This window comes from Triticum aestivum, chromosome 6D, assembly GCF_018294505.1.
Source record: "Triticum aestivum cultivar Chinese Spring chromosome 6D, IWGSC CS RefSeq v2.1, whole genome shotgun sequence".
Lineage (NCBI taxonomy): Eukaryota > Viridiplantae > Streptophyta > Magnoliopsida > Poales > Poaceae > Triticum > Triticum aestivum.
Window position 1 is genome coordinate 284527542 of NC_057811.1, and position 23710 is coordinate 284551251.

A 23710-nucleotide genomic window follows, 5' to 3' on the forward strand; every position below is an offset into this window, starting at 1 on the left:
ATCTGGCGACGATGAACTCATACTTGCAGCATTCGCCGAGCGCGAGGAGGAAGAGAGGATGAACGCTCGATGCCATGGCGGTTCCAAGCATGGACGTCAAACAATCAATCGAGGAAGAGATGCCGGTTTTGTTCTTCTGTGGGACGACTACTTCAAAGAAGTTCCTCGCTATCCCGAACATTTGTTTCGACGAAGGTTCGTAATTACTACACTTCTCTGCTTTAGCCTTTTTTCATTTCCCTGTCTCATTTACTTTTTATGCACAGATTTAGGATGTCCCGTAATTTGTTCAAACGCATAGCCGATGGTATACTTGAGCATGATTATGATGGTTATTTTACTCAAAAAAGAAGTGCTTCTGGAGCTCTTGGGTTACATCCTCTGCAAAAGATGACCGCGGCAATGCGGATGCTAACATATGGAATAGCAGCTGATGGTGCTGATGAGTACATCCGGTCCGCTGAGGCTACTAATTTAGAGTCTTGCAAGAAATTTGTGATCAAAGTTTGTGAAGTTTTTGGGGAAAGGTACCTGAGATCTCCAAATGAAGAAGACATTGCTAGGTTACTTGCAATAGGGGAGGAAAGAGGATTTCCTGGTATGTTAGGGAGCATAGATTGCATGCACTGGGGTTGGAAAAATTGCCCCCAAAAATGGCATGGCATGTTTAAAGGCCATGTCAGCGAGCCCACTATGATCTTGGAAGCAGTTGCTTCACAAGATCTTTGGATTTGGCATGCTTATTTTGGTTTACCAGGGTCTCTGAATGATATAAATGTTCTTCAACGTTCTCCTGTTTTTACAAAGCTAGCTGAAGGCCAAACTCCTCCAGTGAATTATAGAATCAATGGCCATCAGTACACAATGGGGTATTATCTTGCAGATGGTATCTATCCACGGTGGGCAACATTTGTGAAGAGCATACCAGCTCCAGATACCCGAAAACATAAAACTTTTGCCAAGAGGCAAGAGGGGGCTAGGAAAGATGTGGAACGAGCCTTTGGAGTTCTTCAATCCCGTTTTGCCATTGTTCGTGGACCTGCTAAAGGATGGAAACGTAAAGAAATCGGTGATGTCATGAAAGCTTGTGTCATAATGCACAATATGATAGTTGAAGAGGAGCGACAAACTGGTCGGCAAAGCTGCACTTTTGAGGCAATGTGAGAAAGAGTCACGGTCTCTCGTACTCATGCGGAACAACTGAGCTCTTTTATTCAGATGACTCACCGGATTAGAAATCAAGGTGAACATGACCAGCTTAAACTTGATCTAATTGACCATGTGTGGCAAAAGTTTGGAAACGAGTGATGTCCTAGTTATAAGTCTGTAATCCATTTCTTTTCATCTAGTTTTAATTTATGCAATGAGTGATGTAATCCATGAATTTGTAGCTATCAATAAAATATTTATGCAATGAGTGATGTTATCAAATAGTTCATACAACAACTAGCGGAAAGCAGTAAATAGTTCATATAGCTCACATATCAAATAGCTCACATTACCCTACGCCTCGAGCAAGGATCTCATTCTGCTTAGCTTGGTAGAACTGCTTTTGCACATCAGTCATACCACTAGTGTCGATCAGCATGACCCTCTCATCTAATTCAAACTGTCTCCGTGCATCCTCCCTCTCGTTTCGTGCATCCTCCTTTCTGAGTGCAATCTCCTCTTTTCGCAATTCAAATTGTTGTGCATAGCGAGCATTTCTTGCCGCTTCTTTGATCTCATCCTTCTCTTGCTTTGCTGCTCACACAGTTTCTAATGACAGCTTGCAAGCATTCTCATCAGCTTTACCTCTCTTGTCCTTCTTAACACCATCAGGTCTTTTCTCATGTTCAAGAGCATCAGTGTGTATCGAGGTTGCATCAGTGCGTACCGAGGATACATCGGACGGATCATTGGTGGCTGTGCCTGGACTTCCATCAATGGTCTTCTTTTGTTTCTTAAGAGAAGTTTCAAGTTCTCTTGTCTGCCACTTTGGATACTTTGCAAACTCTATATAGCAATGCATCAATGTGAAAGGCCGTTTTTTTTACATCCATTTCCTTGAACAGAATGTGTGCATCGTTTGTCTGCACATATAAATATATTGTTAACAAATGCACAACACATATAGAATATTGCACATCACATATAGAAGTACAAGATAGGCAACCACATATACAAATGCACAACACATATAGAATATTGCACATCACATATAGAAGTAGAATACTGCGCATACCTTTTCTGCTATAGTCCTTCCACTTTCTTCCTTATTTAAAATCTGCTGAAGGCAACCACAAAATTTGGAGGTCTCTCTGTTAATCAATGTGTAACGGCAATTGATTGCATTAGGATTACGCTCCAGCCATGACGATTCCTTGTGTGTGTTGTAGTACTCTGAAATTCTAGCCCAATAAGCATCTCGGTTTTGATCAGTCCCAACAATATCCAAACTTGTATTTGCCCATGCTGCTATGAGAACCTTGTCCTCATCACTAGACCAATTTTTTCCTTTGTTGGATTTTCCTTTCTCTATTATTGCAGAACGTTGATGCGTTGATGGTGTTGCTTGATGCTGAGTTGATGGAGTTGCCTGCTCTCCAATTGGACTTTGTGGTTGTGTTTGCGTGTAACCAAAACCAAGGGTGTCCAAGAAGCTTTGGTCAGCATCCATCTGCAAGCAACCAATGCACAACTATTTTAGACCACAATCTGGCATCAAATTGACAAGCAAAAAATTATTGAACGAGATGTGGGGCTTCAAGGACAGTCATCCTTGAAGGGTTGGGCTCCCTCACATCCGCTGCCTCCCCAGCTCTGACCGTGTGAAGAACGGCACAAAAACCAATCAGAAATTAAGTTGACTGAAGGACAGCCAATAAAGTGGCGACCATATGCTCGCTGCCCATAGATGAAACGGGGGATGGATATGGTGTCCCAAACCATTGCGTGTTATACATAAAAAACATGAATAATTACTGAACATAGCTACATTGGTATACAATTATCATCAACCGATACAGAACAATTTCATTTTTAACGAACAAAAAAAACGACGGATAGCACAACCCTTTTCATTTTTCAGTGTGCAAAATCACTCATTCCTGTGAACTGGGGACTCTAGCCATGGCTTGAAATCGACATAGCATATCCTCCATCTGGATATGAACACTCTGTTGCTGCTACTTTACAGTCCTTTTTTTTTCTTCAGATTATTCGATTTTCACATATACTTCAGTAATTTCAGTTTGGTGCACCGACTAGCAAGAACAAGCGAACAGATGAACAACATTGCAGCAAATCCATCAGGGGAAGCCTCGCGCCGCGCCAAATCCACCGCGAAACCCCGAGGCGAGCGCGCGCGCCCTACCCACCTCCTCCACCGCCGCCGCCGCCGCCGGCCCCTCAATCAGGTACGCCCCGTCTCCTCCACCCACCCAATCTTTCTCTCTCCCCTCTGTCGCACCTTCCGTTCGATTCGTGCTGAGACCTGGCGCAATTTGTTTCCTCCGAACGCAGGGGCGTCGTCCGAGAAGACGCGTGTGGCGACGGGAGGGCGGCCGCGGCACGAGATGGAGACTGGGGAGGCGGCGGTGCCGCCCAGGGCGACCAGCGGGCGGAGGTACAAGGCGCTCACAACGTGGCGCTTCCAGCGCGGCTTCGTCAGGAAGCAAGCCAAGACCCCCGCCGCCGCGCCCAGAGGCCGTGGCGGTGCGCCGGTGGGCGGTTCTGGCGCCAAGCGTTCCAGATCGGCGTCGGTGGTGGGGAGCGGCGCCGCTCGTCCCGCCGCCCCAGCAGACAGGCGCGCCCGTCCGCCGCCCCTGCATCTCCCCCCTCCCCCCCACCGCTCCGCCGCCCCTGCATCTCCCCCCCCCCCCACCGCGCGTGCGACCGCCGCCCCTCTGCTCCCGCTCGCGAGAAAGGAAAAAATGGTTACCTTGGGCGGCGGCCGGAGAGGAGACGCGACGGCGACCTTGGGCGGCGGCCGGAGAGGGGCGACGGCGACCTTGGGGAGGCGGCCGGAGAGGAACGGGAGCGGGAGCGGGAGGCTTTTTTCTCTTCTTTTCCCTTCTGTTCGCGAGCCCACGAGCGTGGTTCGGTCGTGTTTACTCCCATGCCAGGTATGCTCGTGGGAGCGACGTGTATAGGTATACGACCTGATACACGATCCACTGGGAAACATTTTTTGATTTTGATCGTGTATATTTAGCATCCACCTCCATATACACCATCCACTAGAGATGCTCTAAGGGACTTTTGTTATATGCATTTAGTAGAACACTGCCATGCCTTGTTTTGCTATGTTAACTTCCTGTAGCATGTTAATTTCGTGCTCTGAACATTGCTACCTGATGCTGTTTTCTGCCATGTCCAGTAATTTCACTAAGTCTGTGATCCTGTTATCTTTTGCACTTTTGCCATGCTTGTTTGAGCTTGTTATGTTGTGATCTAGCCATAGCTCAGTGTTCATCTTTTGTCAAGCATCTTCTGTAGATTACTGTCATATGCTTTGTTGCTATGTTAGAGTGCTGTAGCATAGTTTCTTGTTGTATTCTAAGTGCTATCATGCTGTTAATCGCAGATTCGTGTCATTCTTGTTTTGCTTGCCATTTGCAAACTGTGCATCCGTTTCCGGTGATCTTTATATCGATTTCGACCGAAATCATCTCATCTTTCCAGTGGCATGCTTGGTTTGCCAAGTTACTGCCTTGTTCATCATTTTCCTTCCGGAGCACGTATATGCATCGCATATCATATCTCGCATATCATACATGTTTTGCATCATGTTGCTTGTGCATTTCTCGTGATTGATTGTGGTTCCGTTTGCTTGTGTTCTTGTCTTGGGTAGAGCCGGGAGACGAGTTCGTGAACGAGGAACCTGTTGAGTACGCTTACGAGGATCAAGCTTTCGACAACTCTGAGAACCTTGCAGGCAAGATGACCACCCCTCGAAATCACTTCTATCTTTGCTTTGCTAGTTGTTCGCTCTATTGCCATGCTACGCTACCTACCACTTGCTATATCATGTCTCCCATATTGCCATGTCAGCCTCTAACCATCCTTTCCTAGCAAACCGTTGTTTGGCTAAGTTACCGCTTTTGCTCAACCCTTCTTATAGCGTTGCTAGTTGCAGGTGAAGTTGAAGTTTGTTCCATGTTGGAACATGGATATATTGGGATATCACAATATCTCTTATTATATTAATGCATCTATATATTTGGTAAAGGGTGGAAGGCTCGGCCTTATGCCTGGTGTTTTGTTCCACTCTTGCCGCCCTAGTTTCTGTCATACCGGTATTATGTTCCTTGAGTTTGCGTTCCTTACGCGGTTGGGTGATTTATGGGACCCCCTTGACAGTTCGCCTTGAATAAAACTCCTCCAGCAAGGCCCAACCTTGGTTTTACCATTTGCCACCTAAGCCTTTTCCCCCGGGTTTTCGCGAGCCCGAGGGTCATCTTATTTTAACCCCCGGGCCAGTGTTCCTCTGAGTGCTGGTCCAAACTAGAGCACCGTGCGGGACCGTCCCTTGGCAACTTGGGTTATATTGGTACCTGTACGCTTCGCTTATCCGGTGTGCCCTGAGAACGAGATATGTGCAGCTCCTATCGGGATTTGTCGGCACATTCGGGTGGCTTTGCTGGTCTTGTTTTACCATTGTCGAAATGTCTTGTAAACCGGGATTCCGAGACTGATCGGGTCTTTCCGGGAAAAGGTTTATCCTTCGTTGACCGTGAGAGCTTATGATGGGCTAAGTTGGGACACCCCTGTAGGGTATTATCTTTCGAAAGCCGTGCCCGCGGTTATGAGGCAGATGGAAATTTGTTAATGTCCGGTTGTAGAGAACTTGTCACTTGACCCAATTAAAATACATCAACCGTGTGTGTAGCCGTGATGGTCTCTTCTCGGCGGAGTCCGGGAAGTGAACACGGTTTGAGTTATGAATGACGTAAGTAGGAGTTCAGGATCACTTCTTGGTCATTGCTAGCTGACGACCGTTCCGTTGCTTCTCTTCTCGCTCTCTTTTGCGTATATTAGCCACCATATATGCTTAATGCCTGCTGCAGCTCCACCTCATTACACCATCCTTTCCTATAAGCTTAAATAGTCTTGATCTCGCGGGTGTGAGATTGTTGAGTCCTCACGACTCACAGATTCTACCAAAACAGTTGCAGGTGCCGACGATGCCAGTGCAGATGATGGGATCGATCTCAAGTGGGAGTTCGATGAGGAACGTGGTCGTTACTATGTGTCTTTTCCTGATGATCAGTAGTGGAGCCCAGTTGGGACGATCGGGGATCTAGCATTTGGGGTTATCTTATTTTCATTTGGATCTTGACCGTAGTCGGTCTATGTGTGTATTTTGGATGATGTATGAATTAAATTTTATGCATTGTGTGTAGTGGCGATTGTAAGCCAACTCTTTATCCCATTCTTGTTCGTTACATGGGATTGTGTGAAGAAGACCCTTCTTGCGACAAAACCACTATGCGATTATGCCTCTAAGTCGTGCCTCGACACGTGGGAGATATAGCCGCATCGTGGGCGTTACATCTACTGATCTATAGGTTCACTTGGCATCATAAAGAACGAATTGCTTGACTGTGTGAGAGCTTTCTCAGCATACAAAGAACCGACAGTTGCTCTGTTGAACTCTGCCTTTCAACTATTCTCGAGAAAATTCCATCTTTCTAGCATATATTCAGCAAATAAGGACATAATCAGCAGATCTTCTAAACAGGACATAATCTGAAAAGCTATTACAGCATAATCATTAAAAATGAGAGTGTGCTAACATAATTAGTACATGTATGAGAGTTATATTTCACGGATGAGAGTTATATAATATAACATAGGAAGATCCTCTATCCACACTAAGTTGAGATGAATACCAAGTAATAGAAGTTCACATGTTCAAGTGATTGTGAATATACTCACTCAAAATTATCATGCAGCGTTCCAATGTCTGAAGTGCCAGGAAATCTGTTAACAAAGCACAGAGGTGACTCTGCAGATCTGCAAGATTGTAACAGCGATTGTGAGAAACAGTATAAGAGAAATGCTGCTTAACATATATATAACCACCGGTACATGCTCTACTTTCCAGTTTGCAACTTTTCAGGAAGAGCAACACTGTAGCCCTGCACATTGAATTATCAATGATAGTTTAGTCTTAATAAGCATTTTTCCCAAACCTTAATTATGTCCTAGTGTTCAAGGGAAATGCTAAGGTGAAGTCAAACATGCACAGTTGAAATTGAGAAGCATAGGCAGTGTTCTCACGAGTACACTGAACCATCAGCGACAGTTTGTTTCAAAATAAGCCATTCCTCAGACACATGCATTGTTGTCCCTCGGGTACGTGCCATTTAAACACGAATACGCAAGGCTCCACAGAGAACCCATACGCTTAGCAATTGACCGAAATTTTTGACAATTTCTATTAGGATCTTATAGGGTCAAAATGGGGTATACAATTCATAACAAAACTGCTGCCTCCATATTCCAGATCAGGATATGGATACGTGCCATTTAAACTCAAATATGCAAAGCACCACGTACGAACCCATACTCTTAGCAATTGGCCGACAAATTTGACATTAGTATTTCTGGCCAAAGAATACATCTGAGGGGGATAAAGTAACGCGTGACATATGTATCGCAGATCAAATTCTAACGTTCCAATAGACTAGAGGAAGATTTCAGTGCTTCTAATCACCCCCTTGAAGTTTATATTCGTGCTCCAGTAATCATCTTGCGAACTCAAAATTAGAAGGATGGATGCTTGGTGAAGTAGGATTCAGATGGCCCCTCTAAAGGAATCGTCCTTCTATTATGATTCACCGTCTTAAAATTTCAAATTGAGCTATTCTCCTTATCTTTTAGTTTCCTATTCCATTGTCTGCTGTAAAGGACCAACATACATAATCCATCACAGGATTTTAAAACCCATTATTTATATTGTCGGTGTACAAAAGTATGGGCTCTCCTTTGTACCCCTTTACTTGTGCACGGGCAGTCAGAGCCGCACCTGCGGCCACACTTAGCATGGCAGAGGAGGGAAACCGGAGCACAAGACAACCAAAGCAACGCCAAGACAGAAACACAAAGAGCAGAGGGGCGAGGTGAACTCCCCCGGCAAGGCCCTTGCCGGGGCGGCCTCCACAGCCCCGGCAAGAGTCTTGCCGGGGCAACTTGCCCGACACCAGCAGAGCCGCCACCCTTGAGCCCAAGCGTTCCAACACCATCAACCACATTGGAAAAAAGACTCGGGAGGCACCTCCATGGTGGCATGCAGATCTTTGTGAAGACCAGAAGCACACAAGATCAGATGAGAATCAGAAGACGACGATCCTCGGCAAGATCCTTGCCGAGGAAACCCACGAGACCCCCGGCAAGACCCTTGCCGGGGATGACCACGATGCCGCGGCAAGACCCTTGCTGGGGCCCCGACAAGACTCTTGCCGAAGACATCCGCGGAGTCGCCGCCCGGCCCGCGCCCGCCAAGATTCCACCGCCCTTCCCATACGGCTACCAGCCCACCAACTAGGCGAGCACCTGCGTGGCGACGAGCGGCCTCTAGGCCAACTCAGCAAGCACCTGTGTGGTGGCATGCAGATCTTCGTGAAGACCCTACCACCACGCCAGCTCAGCAGCCTGCCAGCCTACATGGCGCTGCATGCCTCGCTGGCCTGGACGCGTGTCGGAGCAAGACGGAGCGGCGACGGACGGGACAGGCCTCGTTACCGTCCCCAATAAAGCAAGGGGACACCTAAGGAGCGCATTTAATGCATTCTGTCCCGTAATGGCAGGCGATAAGCTTGTACATTGTATACCTTTCCACCTCCTATGTGCCACTGTGGTAACCCCTTTGTCTATAAAAGGAGGCCCGCGGCATACTGAGAGAGGATTCGGATCTTTTGGACGATGCACGCACCGTAGCTAGTTCAAGAGCTCAAGAACACTCAAATATACACAAAAAGCAGGACTAGGGTATTACGCATCCTCGCGGCCCGAACCTGGGTAAACAATCCTTGTGCTGGCTTCTAGACCCGCTCTTTGCACAGCCCCGCGCCTGCCAACCGTAGCAAAAAGGATTCCCAGTGATCCCGTAGGTGTCGTTTCCCCCGACATCTTTGGCGCGCCAGGTAGGAGGCGCAAGCTGTGAAAATCCGGTCTAGCAGTTGGTTTAGCAGTTCTTCGTCGCCATGGCTCCAAAGAAGAAGACGATCATGGCTCGGTTCATCTGGGGCCGAACGGCCCGTACAAGTGCGGGCGAGCGGCGGGGCGGTCGCGGATGGGAGCCGAGGCACGGCCCGCGGACACCCACATCGCTCTGGCAGTCAAAGCCTGGCGAGCGGCGTCGTACGTGCGCGAGACGACAGGCCGCACGCCGCCAGATCCAGAGACGGAGTCGTGCCCCCCGCAGGCGGCGCGGGGCCCTCCAGGGGTGGCGTCGTGCCACCTACAGGCGGCACGGTGACTTCCAAGACGCCTACGCCGGCGCCCGCAATGCACTCTTCTCAGGTCGTGCGCGACGAGCAGCGCCACCGGACTAGTGACCCCGGGCGCCGCCGCGGGAAGAGTCCCGTGCGCCATTCACGGGACGTAGAAGACCAACATGCACGCCGAGGCGCTGGCGAAAATGGCGCGCAGCCGCAAGGCCGTGATAGAGCTCCTTCTAACGTGGTTAGAAGTCGGAGCGTGTCACGGTCCACGCAGCTTTCGCCGCCACCCGCGCCAGCGGAAGCTTTGGCGCGCGCGCAATTACTCCTCGACTTCCCTCCTGCTGCGGAAAAGCTCGACGAGTGGAGAGCCACCATCCGGAGCCTCGTCAGCATCACCAACAAGGACGAGCCGCGACCCGCGGGGCCCTCCGGCCGACGCTCCGTCGAGCCACCGCATGCCAGTGGTAGAAGGACCGGAGGTGCTGCGCCTATGGTGCACTCTCCTCCACGCCAGCTTCTGCCGGTGCCGATCCGTCGAGATGACGCTTGTGATAACATTTTCATAGCGTCGTCCGACCCACGGACCCACCGCGATCAACGCCAAGTTCTCCGAGAGCGAGCCCATGAAGACGCTCGAACCACCATCGAGCGGCGGCGCGAAACACGCCATCAGTCAGATAGGCAGGCAGGGCCCACTATGGACCACCCAGCACCGGGGGGCTCTGGTGGCCTACCTTACGAGGTAGGCTGCCCAGCTTTTACCCGTGAGCTGCGGCAGTTCCAGTGGCCCACTCACCGCATGTTCAAGCCTGATGTCGGCGAGAAGTACAACGGCAAGACTCACCCGTTAGAGTTCCTCAGCATCTACACCATCGCAATGCAAGCTGCTGGGGCTCGCGACGACAAGGTGCTCGCTAATTACTTCCCGTTTGCACTTAAACCCAATGTTATGTCATGGTTGATGCACTTGCCGGCGGATTCCATTTCTTCCTGGTCGGATTTGTGCCATGAGTTTGTTGGCGCCTTTACTGGAGGCCACCAAGCTCATGGCCAAGCAAGCGATTTGCATGTCATCCCCCAGAAAGAAGGCGAGAACCTGCGCAAGTACATACAGAGATTCAGCCGGGTGCAGTACAACATCCCAGACGTTCATCCCGCTGCTGTCATCAGCGCGTTCCATCAGAATGTGCGGAACCGCAAGATGCGCGAAGAGCTGGCGATGAACAAGGTCAAAGATGTGGCGGAACTCTACGTTCTGGCCGATAGATGTGCTCCTGCTGAAGAGGGGAGGAAGTACCCCGGCAAGGACACCGGTGCGGAGACCGACTCCACAGACGAAGACACCGCCGCCCCGACGAAAAAGGGCCGGCGCCGCAATAGGAAGCGCAAGGGCAAGATTGTGCTTGCCGTTGAGGGATCCGGCGAGCTCGGCGCCGCCAAAAAGGCCAAGGCTGACGACCCCGGCAAGGAGATTGCCGGGTGCGCCGCCTGCCGGGCCTTGGCGGCCGCCGACAAGCCAGGAGGCTCCGACAAGCAGTACTGCAAGATCCACCGCACCAAGGGCCACGACCTCCAGAACTGCCGACAAGTTAAGGTGCTTGCTGAGAAGCAAAAAGCTGAGTATGAGAGGCGGGACAAGAAGAAGGGTCAGGATGGTGCCGAGGGGTTCGGCAAGAAGCGTGGCGGCCAAGCAGGTCGCCGTGGCAAAGATAACCAACAAGAAAGGCCCGCTCGGGGCCGTGACAAGAAAGAGGAGGATGATGATCACGACGAGGACGACGAGTCCGGTGAGCACGAGTTCCAGAAGGCTACAGCGGCTATGTGCGTCGACGGTGGCGCCTCGTTGCACACCTCACACCGCCAGCTGAAGCAGTGGGCGCGTGAGGTCGCTGCGGCAGAGCCGTCGTTCGATGCCCAGAAGCCACTGAAGTGGTCCCGCACACCCATTGTTTTCGACACCGAGGATCACCCTGACCGCACAACTGCGGTTGGGTGTTTGCCGTTGTTGGTCTCACCAACAATACACAACCTCAAGGTGACGAAAGTGCTGGTTGACGGTGGGGCCGGTCTCAACCTGATCTCGCCCGCTGTGATCAAGAAGCTGCAGATTCCTGATGGAGACCTCGAAGAGACGGGCACGTTTCAAGGGGTCAACCCGGGAAGGAGTCAGCCCAAAGGTAAAATCACGCTGCCCGTTACATTTGGGGGCGAGCTGAACTATAGGACGGAGAAGATCGTCTTCGATGTCGCCGAGATCCCCTTGCCATACAATGGGATGCTTGGCCGCCCAGCGCTGGCCAAGTTCATGGCGGCGTCCCACTACGCCTACAACACGTTGAAGATGCCGGGGTCGCTGACCATCATCACCGTCCCCTCTGACAAGAAAGACGCACTCATCTGCGCCGACCAACTCTACCGAGAGGCAGTTGCAGCAACTGCCGCCAGGGCACTTGCTCCTGCCGCTGAAGCTCTAGGGAGGAAGAAGGCCAGCAAGACTCCTTCCGGCAAGACCTCTTGCACCCACTCCGGCAAGCGCACCTCTTCGGAGTGTTGTGCTCCCGTTGAGGACGTGCCAGAGAGCTCCACCGGCAAGAGCAAGAAGTCCAAGGCTACACCACCGGAAACCAAGAAGGTGTCCGTCAAGGAGGACGGCACGGGCGGGGCTTTCACTATAAGCTCCACCCTCGACAGCAAATAGGAAAGCGTGCTCTCGCCTTCCTGCGGGCGAATGTCGATGTATTTGCATGGCAAGCATCCGACATCCCCGGCGTTCCCAGGGAGGTGATTGAGCACCATCTTGCTGTCTGTCCTCACGCGCGGCCCGTCAAGCAGAAGGTCAGGAAGCAAGCTTTGGAGCGGCAAGAGTTCATCATTGAAGAGATCAGGAAGTTGGAGGCGGCATGCCTGGTAAGAGGAGTACTCCACCCACGTGGTTGGCCAATCCGGTAGTGGTGCGTAAGGCAAATGGGAAGTGGAGGCTGTGTATTGACTACACAGACATCAATAAAGCCTGTCCAAAGGATCCTTTCCCTCTGCCACGCATCGACCAGATTGTAGACTCCACTACCGGGTGTGACCTGCTGCCATTCCTCTATGCCTATTCATGGTACCACCAGATCTTCATGTTGAAGGCAGACGAAGAGAAGACCGCGTTCATCACCCCATGTGGTACGTACTGTTTTGTACGAATGCCTTTCGGGTTGAAGAGCGCTGGTTCGACTTTTGCCCGAGCAGTCCAGATTGGTTTTGAGCCCCAGCTGCATAGAAATATGGAAGCTTATATGGATGACATAGTGGTCAAAACCAAGGACAGGGCCACGCTCGTGCAAGATTTAGAAGAGACATTCGCAAACCTGCGCAAGATAAACCTCAAGCTCAACCCAGAGAAGTGCGTGTTCGGTGTCCCCTCCGGCAAACTTTTCGGGTTCTTTGTGTCTCAACGCGGAATCGAAGCAAATCCTGACAAGATCAAAGCGATTGAGCAGATTGAGGCACCGAAACGGGTCAAGGACGTTCGTAAGCTCGCCGGTTGTGTTGCTGCCCTGAGTAGGTCCATCTCCAAATCTGCTGAGCGCGCCCTCCCCTTTTTCAAAGTTTTTAAAAAGGAGGGTCAAGTAAAATGGACTCCGGAGGCAGAGGCAGCAATGCAAGATTTGAAGAGGTACCTCTCCTCCATGCCAATACTAGTCACGCCTAAACCACAAGAGCCGTTGTTGCTGTACTTAGCAGCAACGAATCAAGTGGTCAGTGCTGCGTTGGTGGCGCAGAGGGAACCTGAGGGAGAAGCAGCAGCTGCAGCAGAGCCGACGGATGGCGTGCCGGGGGCTTCCCCGGCAGAGCCTGATGCCGGCAAACCAGAATCCCCGGCAAGGCCCGAACCCGACGAGGCAGAGCTTGAGCGGATGGGCGAAGTGGGACAGAAGAAGAAGATGGTGCAGCATCCGGTGTATTTTGTCAGTTCCCTCTTGCAGGGGGCTAGGTCAAGATATTCTGGAATGCAGAAGCTGCTTTTCGGCCTTCTCATGGCCTCGAGAAAGCTGCGCCACTATTTCCAAGCGCACGAGATCACCGTCGTCACCCACCTCCCTTTGCAACGGATTTTGCACAACCCAGATGCGACAGGGAGGATTGTGGAGTGGGCACTGGAGCTGTCAAGCTTTGGCCTCAGATTTGAAAGTACTTCAACAATCAAGAGCCGAGCTTTGGCGGAGTTCATAGCAGAGTGGACCGCAACGCCCGACGAGGAGATCCAAGAGACCACCCTTCTCGGCAAGGAGATGAGCAGTGAGTGGATTATGTACTTTGACGGAGCTTTCTCACTCCAAGGCGCTGGTGCTGGCGTGCTACTCGTCGCACCCACCGGAGAGCACCTCAAGTACGTAATCCAGATGCACTTCCCCCGGGAAAAATCAACGAACAATACGGCGGAGTACGAGGGGTTGCTTGCCGGTCTTAGGATCGCGGCAGACCTCGGAATCAAGAAGCTCATCATCAGAGGTGATTCGCAGCTCGTCGCCAAGCAAGTCAACAAATATTACCAGAGCCCGTTGATGGAGGCCTACGTGAATGAAGTGAGGAAGTTGGAAGAACGTTTCGACGGCCTACAGGCAGAACATGTTCCCCGAGCGGAGAACAGCATTGCCGACGACCTGTCGAAACGCGCTGCCCTCAAGTTGCCTGTGGAACCAGGTACCTTTGTACTTCAGTTAGTACAACCATCCGTAGAACCATCAGCAGGGCAGAACAAGAGAAGGAAGATAAGCCCCGGCAAGTACCTTCCCGCTGAGCTCCCAGGAGCCGCCGGCAAGGAGGTTGCCGGGTACCCCGAGCTTGCCGAGGGGCAACTATTTCCGACGGGGCCCCAGGCCCTGACCGTAGAGACAGCTCCCCCTGCGGCCGGAGATGTGCCTTTGGTCCTTGCCGTCGAGCCTCAGGCTCCGGCATGGGCACAACATACCGTTCAATTCCTCCAAACAGGGGAGCTTCCTGAGGAACAGGAAGAAGCGGAGAAAGTAGCCCGTCGGTCTGCCATGTATCAGTTCATTGACAATGTTCTATACAGAAAAAGGCCGAATGGTGTGAAATTGAAGTGCATTCCCCGAGAGGAAGGACTGGAGCTGTTGGCAGAGATACACGGAGGCATATGTGGCTCCCACATAGGGTCGAGGGCCCTTGCCGGCAAGGCATTCCAGCAAGGTTTCTTCTGGCCCACTGCCCTCCAGGATGCAACGGCACTAGTAACCAAGTGTGAAGCGTGTCAGTTCCATTTGAAGAAGCTTCATCAACCAGCCCAAGCCCTTCAAACAATCCCTCTCTCCTGGCCATTTTCGGTCTGGGGGCTCGACATACTGGGCCCCTTCCCCCGTGTTGTCGGGGGCTTTGAGTACTTGTACGTCGCCATCGACAAGTTCACAAAGTGGCCCGAAGTGGAAGCAGTGAGGAAGGTGACAGCACAGTCAGCCATCAAGTTCTTCAAGGGGCTAGTTTGCCGTTTTGGTGTGCCGAACAAGGTCATCATCAACAACGGCACGCAGTTCACAAGCCGCACCTTCATGCAATACATTCAGGACCTCGGTAGCAAGGTTTGTTTCGCTTCAGTGGCCCACCCATGGAGCAACGGCCAGGCGGAGAGGGCGAATGCTGAAGTACTGCGAGGCCTAAGGACAAGGACTTTTGACAGGCTGCGCAAGTATGGAAGGCGTTGGATTGATGAGTTGCCGGTGGTTCTTTGGTCGATCAAAACGACGCCAAATCGAGCCACCGGCCAGACACCCTTTGCCCTGGTGTACGGGGCAGAAGCAGTTTTCCCCACGGGACTCATATACGGGTCACCTCGAGTGCTCGCTTATGATGAGCTTGAGCAAGAGCAGCTGCGGCAAGATGACGCGACGCTCCTTGAGAAATATCGTCTTCGGGCGGCTGTGCGAGCTGCACGCTACCAGCAAGCCTTGCGCCGCTACCATAGCCGCAAGGTTCGTGCCCGAAGTCTTGAGGAAGGCGACCTTGTTCTTCGGCGCGTTCAGTCGGCCAAGAATTCCAACAAGTTGACGCCAAGGTGGGAAGGCCCTTATCGGGTAATACGAGTCACCAGGCCTGGCGCAGTCCGCCTGGAGACCGAAGATGGTATCCCAGTGAGCAACTCCTGAAACATCGAACATCTTCGTAAGTTTTACCGATGAGGCGCCTCCCGGTAAGCCACCTTTTGTACAAGCCTTGCCGACAAGGCATGTAACCCTCTGTACAAAGCCAGGCGCAGACCCTGAGCATAAATAAATGAAGCGCTGGCGCCCTAAGTTTTAGCATGCATGCTAGGTTGAGTCTCTCCCCCTGTTAGGGTTGATAGTGCTTAGCGGCGACTAACCCCTAGCACAGAGGTCGAGTATGCATCTCTCTGTTCCTTTCCGTCCTCTTTGGTTCACAGGGTGCATGGACATTTCTGCTGAGCTATTTGAAAGAAAGAGAACAAGCCGACGCTCCAACCCCGGCAAGCCAAGGTTGCCGGGGGCTGCGGACCCAGGATCCGACCACAGCAAGCCAAGGTTGTCGGGGGCTGCAGATTCAGATAAGTCCTTTATCCCCTGTTGTGCATTTTAGTATGGAACTGGGACATATGAAGCCTCGTTTTATTCCTAGGCCACCATGCTCCCCTTTCCTGTGCCCAAGAACTACTTCCTGGGCCGGAACTTGGTTGTAGTTGCGGTGACAAGGAAGCAAACGAAGGGCCTAACCCTACTTCGCCCCAGCCTCCGTCGAGAGCGTGAGTATGGTTGTAAGTGAAGTGAGGGGACGGCAAGGCCTGTTGCCGGGCGACAATGTTTATCTTAAAAATAACAAGGATTCATTCCTTGGCATGGGACTCGCTCACGCACGAATAACCCGGCAAGCACCCTTTTTCATTAATACGTCCCAAACAGGTACAACCCGTATGGAATGCAAACATGAGCAAGGGGATTACAAGTTTTAAATCTAACAAGCGCCCGCAGGCTTAAAAACTAAAAAAAGATAATTGCCCCGTAATCCCCGTTCTTGCCCTTTCCTCCCAGGTGCAGCAGATGAAGGCAAAAAGGGGGCGACGAGGAACGCGCCGATGGAGAGCTTGACGAGGAAGACCCTCGGCAGGGCGCATGACCGAGGGAGGAGGGCGGCGCGGTCAGTCGGAGTCGGCATCCTCCCGCCTGACGCCCTCGTCGTCGCTGTCGCTGTCCTCCTCGTCACTCTCGCTTGAGGAGGAGTCTTCATCATCGGAGGAGCTCTCCACGCGGCACTTTAGGCGAGTCCCCAAGTCCCCAAAGACCTTGACGGAGAGCAGGCCGTTCTCCATTAATTTGAAGTAGAGAACGAGCCCCCCCCCCCCGACAGGCTGTGGGCACGAGCGAAGGTCTTCCATCCGCGACGAAGGTACATGACGTGAGGGGCGGGGAAGTCGACATCGACCCGCGTGCTACCATTCCCGCAGCCCCTCATATGCAACCTCAGAGCCTGTGGCGGATCGAGCTCCATCTCCCAAGCGAACGGAGTAGGGAGACGAAGACGACGGCGCACTGGCCGGTGCAGCCTGATGAAGAACTCGCGGGGCTGGTCTCCAACGTGGCCCTCCATTGGGGGAGGGGCTGCTGGCGGAGGCGAGGCCGGTGCGCCGCCCCGTCCTCCTCTTCCCCGAGCACCACGGCGACCTCGGCCTCGCCCCCTCCCCCTTCCTCTCACGGCCGGCTCCGCCACCATGAGCTCTTGGGAGGGAGGAGCGCGCTGTCGAGCAGAGACCCTCGTCGCCGCCATCAGAGTGCCTGCGCGCCCTCTCACCATAGCGGAAGAAATGAAGGGGTCAAGGTGGGAGGAGATGAATGATGAAAGGTTGAGGGGTGCCATTCCCCTCCCTTTCTTATAAAGGGGCGGGGCCGGGGCCCGGCTGCCCCACTTAACCAATCCGGTCACCAGGGTCGCGGAGAATCGAGACCGACCCGCTGCTCCAATCAGCGACGACCGGTTCCCCGCCTCGTCATTTAAGGCCCGTGCCCCCCGCGTCCACCGCCTACCATCTTCGAGGCATGGCGGACACGTGGCGAGCAAGCCGAAATAAAGGAGACGAGTGAGGCGACCGTTTTCCACCCCGTGATCGTGGGGCACGGGCGCTTTGAAAGCCACGACTCAAGTTTACTTAGTAAATGAGCCGCGCCCCTGCGTTTTTCTCTTTTTTATGGGGAAGGCGTGGCCGCCTCTTTACCATTTACCACGACGTGACGCATGCGTGACGGAACCGCCCCACGCATGACCACCACGTCACGCGCGACCCCCACGTCACGCGCGACCCCCACGTCGCGCATTCAGCGCGGGTCGTGGGGAAGCGCAGCGGACGGAAAAGTTACTGCAGTAAAACTCTGCCCCGCCTGCCCGCGCACCGTTCTGGGCCTAGCCCAACAACGTGTTGCGCTTATGTGTGGCTCAGGCCTGGGGGCTCCTGTCGGTGTATCAAAGGAGGGCTCTCCTTTGTACCCCTTTACTTGTGCACGGGCAGTCAGAGCCGCACCTGCGGCCACACTTAGCAGGGCAGAGGAGAGAAGCCGGAGCACAAGACAACCAAAGCAACGCCAAGACAGAAACACAAAGAGCAGAGGGGCGAGGTGAACTCCCCCGGCAAGGCCCTGGCCGGGGCGGCCTCCACAGCCCCAGCAAGAGTCTTGCCGGGGCAACTTGCCCGACACTAGCAGAGCCGCCACCCTTGAGCCCAAGCGTTCCAACACCATCAACCACATCGGAACCAAGGCTCGGGAGGCACCTTCATGGTGGCATGCAGATCTTGTGAAGACCAAAAGCACACAAGATCAGATGAGAATCAGAAGACGACGATCCTCGGCAAGATCCTTGCCGAGGAAACCCACGAGACCCCCGGCAAGACCCTTGCCGGGGATGACCACGATGCCGCAGCAAGACCCTTGCCGGGGCCCCGGCAAGACTCTTGCCGAAGACATCCGCGGAGTCGCCGCCCGGCCCGCGCGTGCCAAGATTCCACCGCCGTTCCCATACAGCTGCCAGCACACCAACTAGGCGAGCACCTGCGTGGCGACGGGCGGCCTCTAGGCCAACTCAGCAAGCACCTGTGTGGTGGCATGCAGATCTTCGTGAAGACCCAACCACCACGCCAGCTCAGCAGCCTGCCAGCCTACATGGCGCTGCATGCCTCGTTGGCCTGGACGCGTGTCGGAGCAAGACGGAGCGGCGACGGACGGGACGGGCCTCGTTACCGTCCCCAATAAAGCAAGGGGACACCTAAGGAGCGCATTTAATGCGTTCTGTCCCGTAATGGCAGCCAATAAGCTTGTACACTGTATACCTTTCCACCTCCTGTGTGCCACTGTGGCAACCCCTTTGTCTATAAAAGGAGGCCCGCGGCATACTGAGAGAGGATTCGGATCTTTTGGACGATGCACGCACCGTAGCTAGTTCAAGAGCTCAAGAACACTCAAATATACACAAAAAGCAGGACTAGGGTATTACGCATCCTCGCAGCCCGAACCTGGGTAAACGATCCTTATGCTGGCTTCTAGACCCGTTCTTTGCACAGCCCCGCGCCCGCCAACCGTAGCAAAAGGGATTCCGAGTGATCCCGTAGGTGCCGTTTCCCCCGTCATTATATACTCCTCCATTCCATAATTTGAACTAAAACCGTCCTTCTATTATGACAAGAATTATGGAATAGAGGGAGCAGCGCTGTAATGAATAGCTTAGAGAGTAGGATTTAACTCACTGGCTACCTGATCCGTTAATTATTTTGATGTTCAAACCAGAAAGTTGTAGCTTCCAATGAGACATCGTTCGCCACTCTCTGAAATGTAAACACAATATGCTGGTTTGAAATCCTAAACTTCCAACGGGAAAAAAAAGATTTGCAAAATATCTTAGCTTTAGGAATGCACAAACATAAACTGGTTCATATAGTATAGAACTATGGGAAGTGCATTATCCAAAACCGAACGGTAAAGATACAATATTAAAATGGGCACTCAAACCTAATTCCTTTCATCTGTCTACATAACCAAGCAAACAACAACAACAACAACGAAAACTAGCAAATACCAAAAAATTCAGAAGAGCCGCCGCACGACCAAGCCGCCAATCCATCTGGGCGCTTGCCTCTGTTCCCTTCTCTGTTGTTTCTCATGCTCTTCAGATCGAGCCGCAGCCGCGCCACCCGGTCTGCGTCAATCTGCCCTCCTCTCCACCTAGCTCCCCGCCCTGTCGATCCCCGGGTGCATTGCGGCAGCGCATCACGGCGGCGGCCAGAGAGTGTCTTTTCCCAGTTCATCATCCCCGTTTGTTTGTTTGTTCGGCTCATGGGCCGGCCCACATCGCCATGCCCCTCATCAGAAAAGAAAAGGAAAAACCTAGCCCTAAATAGGGCTGGACCGGACAGAAAGACCCTAACGGTTAAGCCCTCTCGCCCCGAGACCCACAAGCAACCCGCTCCCGCGTCGCCGCCGCCGCCGCCGCCGCCTCCGCAGCGCCTGCGCCTTCCTCGGCAGAAGCCCCGGCGCCCCACCCCCCATGGCGAAGAAGAGGAAGCGCAGCTCCGATGCTCCCGCGCCCGCCGTCGTAGAGAAGCCCGACGACTCTGCGCCGGAGCGGCCGGAGCGCACCCTCTTCGGCTTCAAGGACCAGCCGGACTCCGCCGCCGAGCCTGCTTCCAAGGACGCGGGCCCCTTCTTCCGGAACAAGGAGAAGGTGCTCATTACGTGCTCCCGCCGCATCATCTACAGGTGAGCCTCTCTCCTCCGAGCTCTGCGGCGGTCGCCGGACAGATGCTTTTGTCTTTCGGCGGGTTGGGTTGATGCGTGTGTGCGCGCAGATACCGGCACCTGATGCAGAACGTGGTGTCGCTGCTGCCGCACGCCAAGAAGGACAGCAAGGTCGAGTCCAAGCAGAGCAAGGGCAGCGCGCTCAACGAGCTGGTCGAGCTCAGGAGCTGCTCCAGCTGCCTCTTTTTCGAGGTATGGCACATTCGCTGCTTGCTTGCTTTCTTGATGGAAATGGTTTGCCTTCCATGGGATGAAGGGTACCTACTTTGATAGGAGAACTGCATGATGGCAACATTAAAGGTTGCTAAATCATACCACATTTAACATGGATGGAGCAAGTAATTTGTTTCTGGTGCTAAATCAACTTCGAATTTAGCTCTGATCCATGTCATTGTTCTTGCGTGAACCATGAGTGTTTAAAAGGTGTTAGCTCCACGTTGTTGTTCTTGTCAGTGTAACATCGCTCCAAAATTAGGAAATCTGAATATGCACTATAGTTGCCAATTCTTATATTGAAGCATCTTCTGCGTGTATATTGCAGTGCAGAAAACAGAAAGATCTTTACCTTTGGATGGTCAAGTCTCCCGCAGGGCCATCAGTGAAATTTCTAGTCAATGCTGGTACGATTTCACACCTATAGTAGTTATCCAGTTGTTTTACTATGCGTGTATTCTTACCATGATGATACATCTACTAATGCCCAACCTTCCTGTAACATTTACTTGCAGTTCACACTATGGAGGAACTCAAGCTCACGGGTAACCATCTGAAAGGGTCACGTCCTCTGCTAACATTTTCTTCAAATTTTGACCAGCAACCTCACTGGAAACTCTTGAAGGAAATGATAACTCAAGTATGTTGATGCTCTCGCATGTTACATTATGCTGTGCACGTGTTATCAGCAAGCATTTTTGAACGAAGATGATATTGATCTGTATTAATGTTGTCTATTTTTTATCTGTTTTTGCGAGATCTATTTATTCTTATTTACCATGTGCTTTTAATTGGTGTAAAAAGATGTTAAACTTGGTTTCTTCCCACATGTTTACAATAGTCGTATGTGTATGCCCTTTTGTTATACATTAGCATGTGGGTGTGATGCATCCACTATTGGTTTTCTATGTTTATAATATGATATGAACCTTTGAGGAAGGATTCACCTATGATAACTGTAGTTATATTCAAAGAGATCCAAGTTAATGGAAACCTTCTGGATGTTAAAAAAACGTGTATTTATGGTTCCATTGCTTTTTGTGAAGGAGTAGAGTTCTGTTTATGAGGTCATCAGATCAGTATTAGTGATGCGATAATACATTCCAAATTCCGATAGGATCAAATTAATTCCGAATTCCGACTTCTGATAGGATCAGTATTCTGGATGTTAATCAAAGAAGTTTAGAGCTAACTCATTGCCCATTGCCGTGCTTGCAGATTTTTGCTACTCCAAAAGATCATCGGAAGGCAAAACCTTTTCATGATCATGTGTTTGTCTTCTCCATTGTGGATGACCACATTTGGTTCAGAAATTACCAGGTGGTGTATTGGTCTCTTTGCATTTGTATTGCGATGAACTTTCAGTACTTAAAACCATCAAGTTATTATCACCATCTGAATTTTAGCAAATGATATACTTGGCAGATTTCTGTACCCCACAATGAGATTGATAAAGTTGATAAAGGAGGCCTAGATAAAATTACACTTGTTGAGGTAAAAGTAGAGTGAGCTTATATCTGCATAATTTATATGGCATGTGGTCGCTAATCAACATTTTAATTAAATTGCCATGTGTAGGTTGGCCCCAGATTCTGTTTGAATCCAATCAAAATATTTGGTGGTAGTTTTGGTGGCCCCACATTGTATGAGAACCCATTCTATGTGTCTCCCAATCAGGTAATGCTTTCACCGGTTGCTCTAGACTATGGTACATATGTTCCAAAACATATTTGTAAGGAAATCAAGGGGTTACCTCTTCCATCATCAAGGAATGGTCATATTATGTTTTTTCTTGTGTTTCTTTGGTTGAAACAAACTCTGAGAAAACCGACAAGTGATGGAATGGTGGGTGCACAGTTACTTTATAATATTCTAGAATGACATTCGATATCAGTTATGGTACAACCAAGGTACACTTTATGCATCAATGCTGTCCATTTGACTCAATCCATGTCGTCCATTATATTTCATTGACATACACTCCTTGTACATTGCTGCTTCATTCTGTTTTCGCTGTGTTGGACCTAACTACCTATCATTTTTATCGATCAACAAACTTAGAATAGTGTCATAGTCTGGTATCTTGCTGTGGTCTGGGAGAAAAGGATTTACTGCTCATATGGCTCCGTTCACCAGGATTTGTGTATTTAATTCAGTTGCAACAAAGCATTTCCCGCTATGTTCATGCATGCCTTCCCATCTAAACCTGTGGGTCTGTTTATTTGGAGCAGATCCGCGCTCTAGAGAAGCGGAAGAAGGCAGGCAAGTACGCCAAGAAAGTGAAGGCCAAGGTGAGGAGGAAGATGCATGAGATGGAGAACACCCTGGAGCCTGATGAGTTTGCTGATCTTTGGAAAGGGGAAGACTAGAGCGGATGCAGCAGCGACTGTACCAATGAGGTTGTCTTGAACTACTCGCTGGCAGTGACCAAGCAGTGAATTTTGCTTAATATTCTGTGGTAGTTCTTGTATGACAAAGCATGTGTTTTATTACTATAATGAACAACTCGATTTCGGTCATGCCTGTATCCATATTGCCAGTGTGTTTGCCAGTATATGCTACGTCAGTACCTTGCTACCGGCTATGTGTTTCACAGCCTTGTGCCTGATATAATTGCAAGCAACTCGGTTTTTATGCTGGCCTCCGTAAAAACGGTTGATATGATCTCATGTCGTGTTCTGCTCGGATCTGTTGATGAGTGATACTTGGAGAAGATGCTTAGGCCTCCTTTGGTTTAAATGAATTTTGTTTTCGATCTGTTAATAAGGCTGATACTTGAAAATGTTTAGGCCTCCTTTGGTATTCCTGCAAACCAAAGAAGAAAAAATACCGATAAGGGTCTGTAGAAACTTCAAACACCACAAAAGTTGGCCAAACTCCAGACGCATCCACTGGAAATCTAAACTGACCGAATCCTGGAAGACATGTCGGAGACACGATTGCACACGCCCTGCGCCGACACAAAGCACACCAGTGGAAATGGGGATGCACATGCCCTGCGCCGACACAAAGCACACCAGTGGAAATGGGGATAGGGCAGGGATAACATTGTTCATATGCCTCGCCGTCCCAAACCAAACACGAAGACCCACAAACAAAAACCTAAAAAGTAACACTCGCGACGATGTATAACAGATTCAAGCCTAGTGTTGAGCTTGTCGCCATCGCAAAGGCATGCACTGACATCTTCTCTCTGGTGATCTAGCCAGGCCAGGGCACCCGGTGAAGAGCGTTACACTGGGCGTGCACCGTTTGACGAAGACCGCCGCTCAAGCA

The 23710-nt window shown here is 51.2% G+C and overlaps 1 protein-coding gene and 1 pseudogene across 1 annotated transcript; one reads left to right on the forward strand and one right to left on the reverse strand.

Annotated features, from left to right (window-relative positions):
* Positions 1-1241: 1241 nt before the first annotated feature.
* LOC123144663 (glutathione S-transferase T3-like) lies at positions 1242-19778 on the reverse strand (annotated as a pseudogene).
* A 47-nt stretch (positions 19779-19825) lies between these two features.
* Positions 19826-23068, forward strand: LOC123144664 (ribosome biogenesis protein BRX1 homolog 2). The gene is made up of 8 exons (XM_044563866.1): positions 19826-20182; positions 20272-20413; positions 20763-20841; positions 20950-21074; positions 21653-21754; positions 21860-21928; positions 22013-22111; positions 22666-23068. Exons 1-8 carry the CDS (start codon positions 19971-19973, stop codon positions 22801-22803), a joined length of 966 nt encoding a protein of 321 aa, XP_044419801.1. The 5' UTR covers positions 19826-19970; the 3' UTR covers positions 22804-23068.
* Positions 23069-23710: the final 642 nt, after the last annotated feature.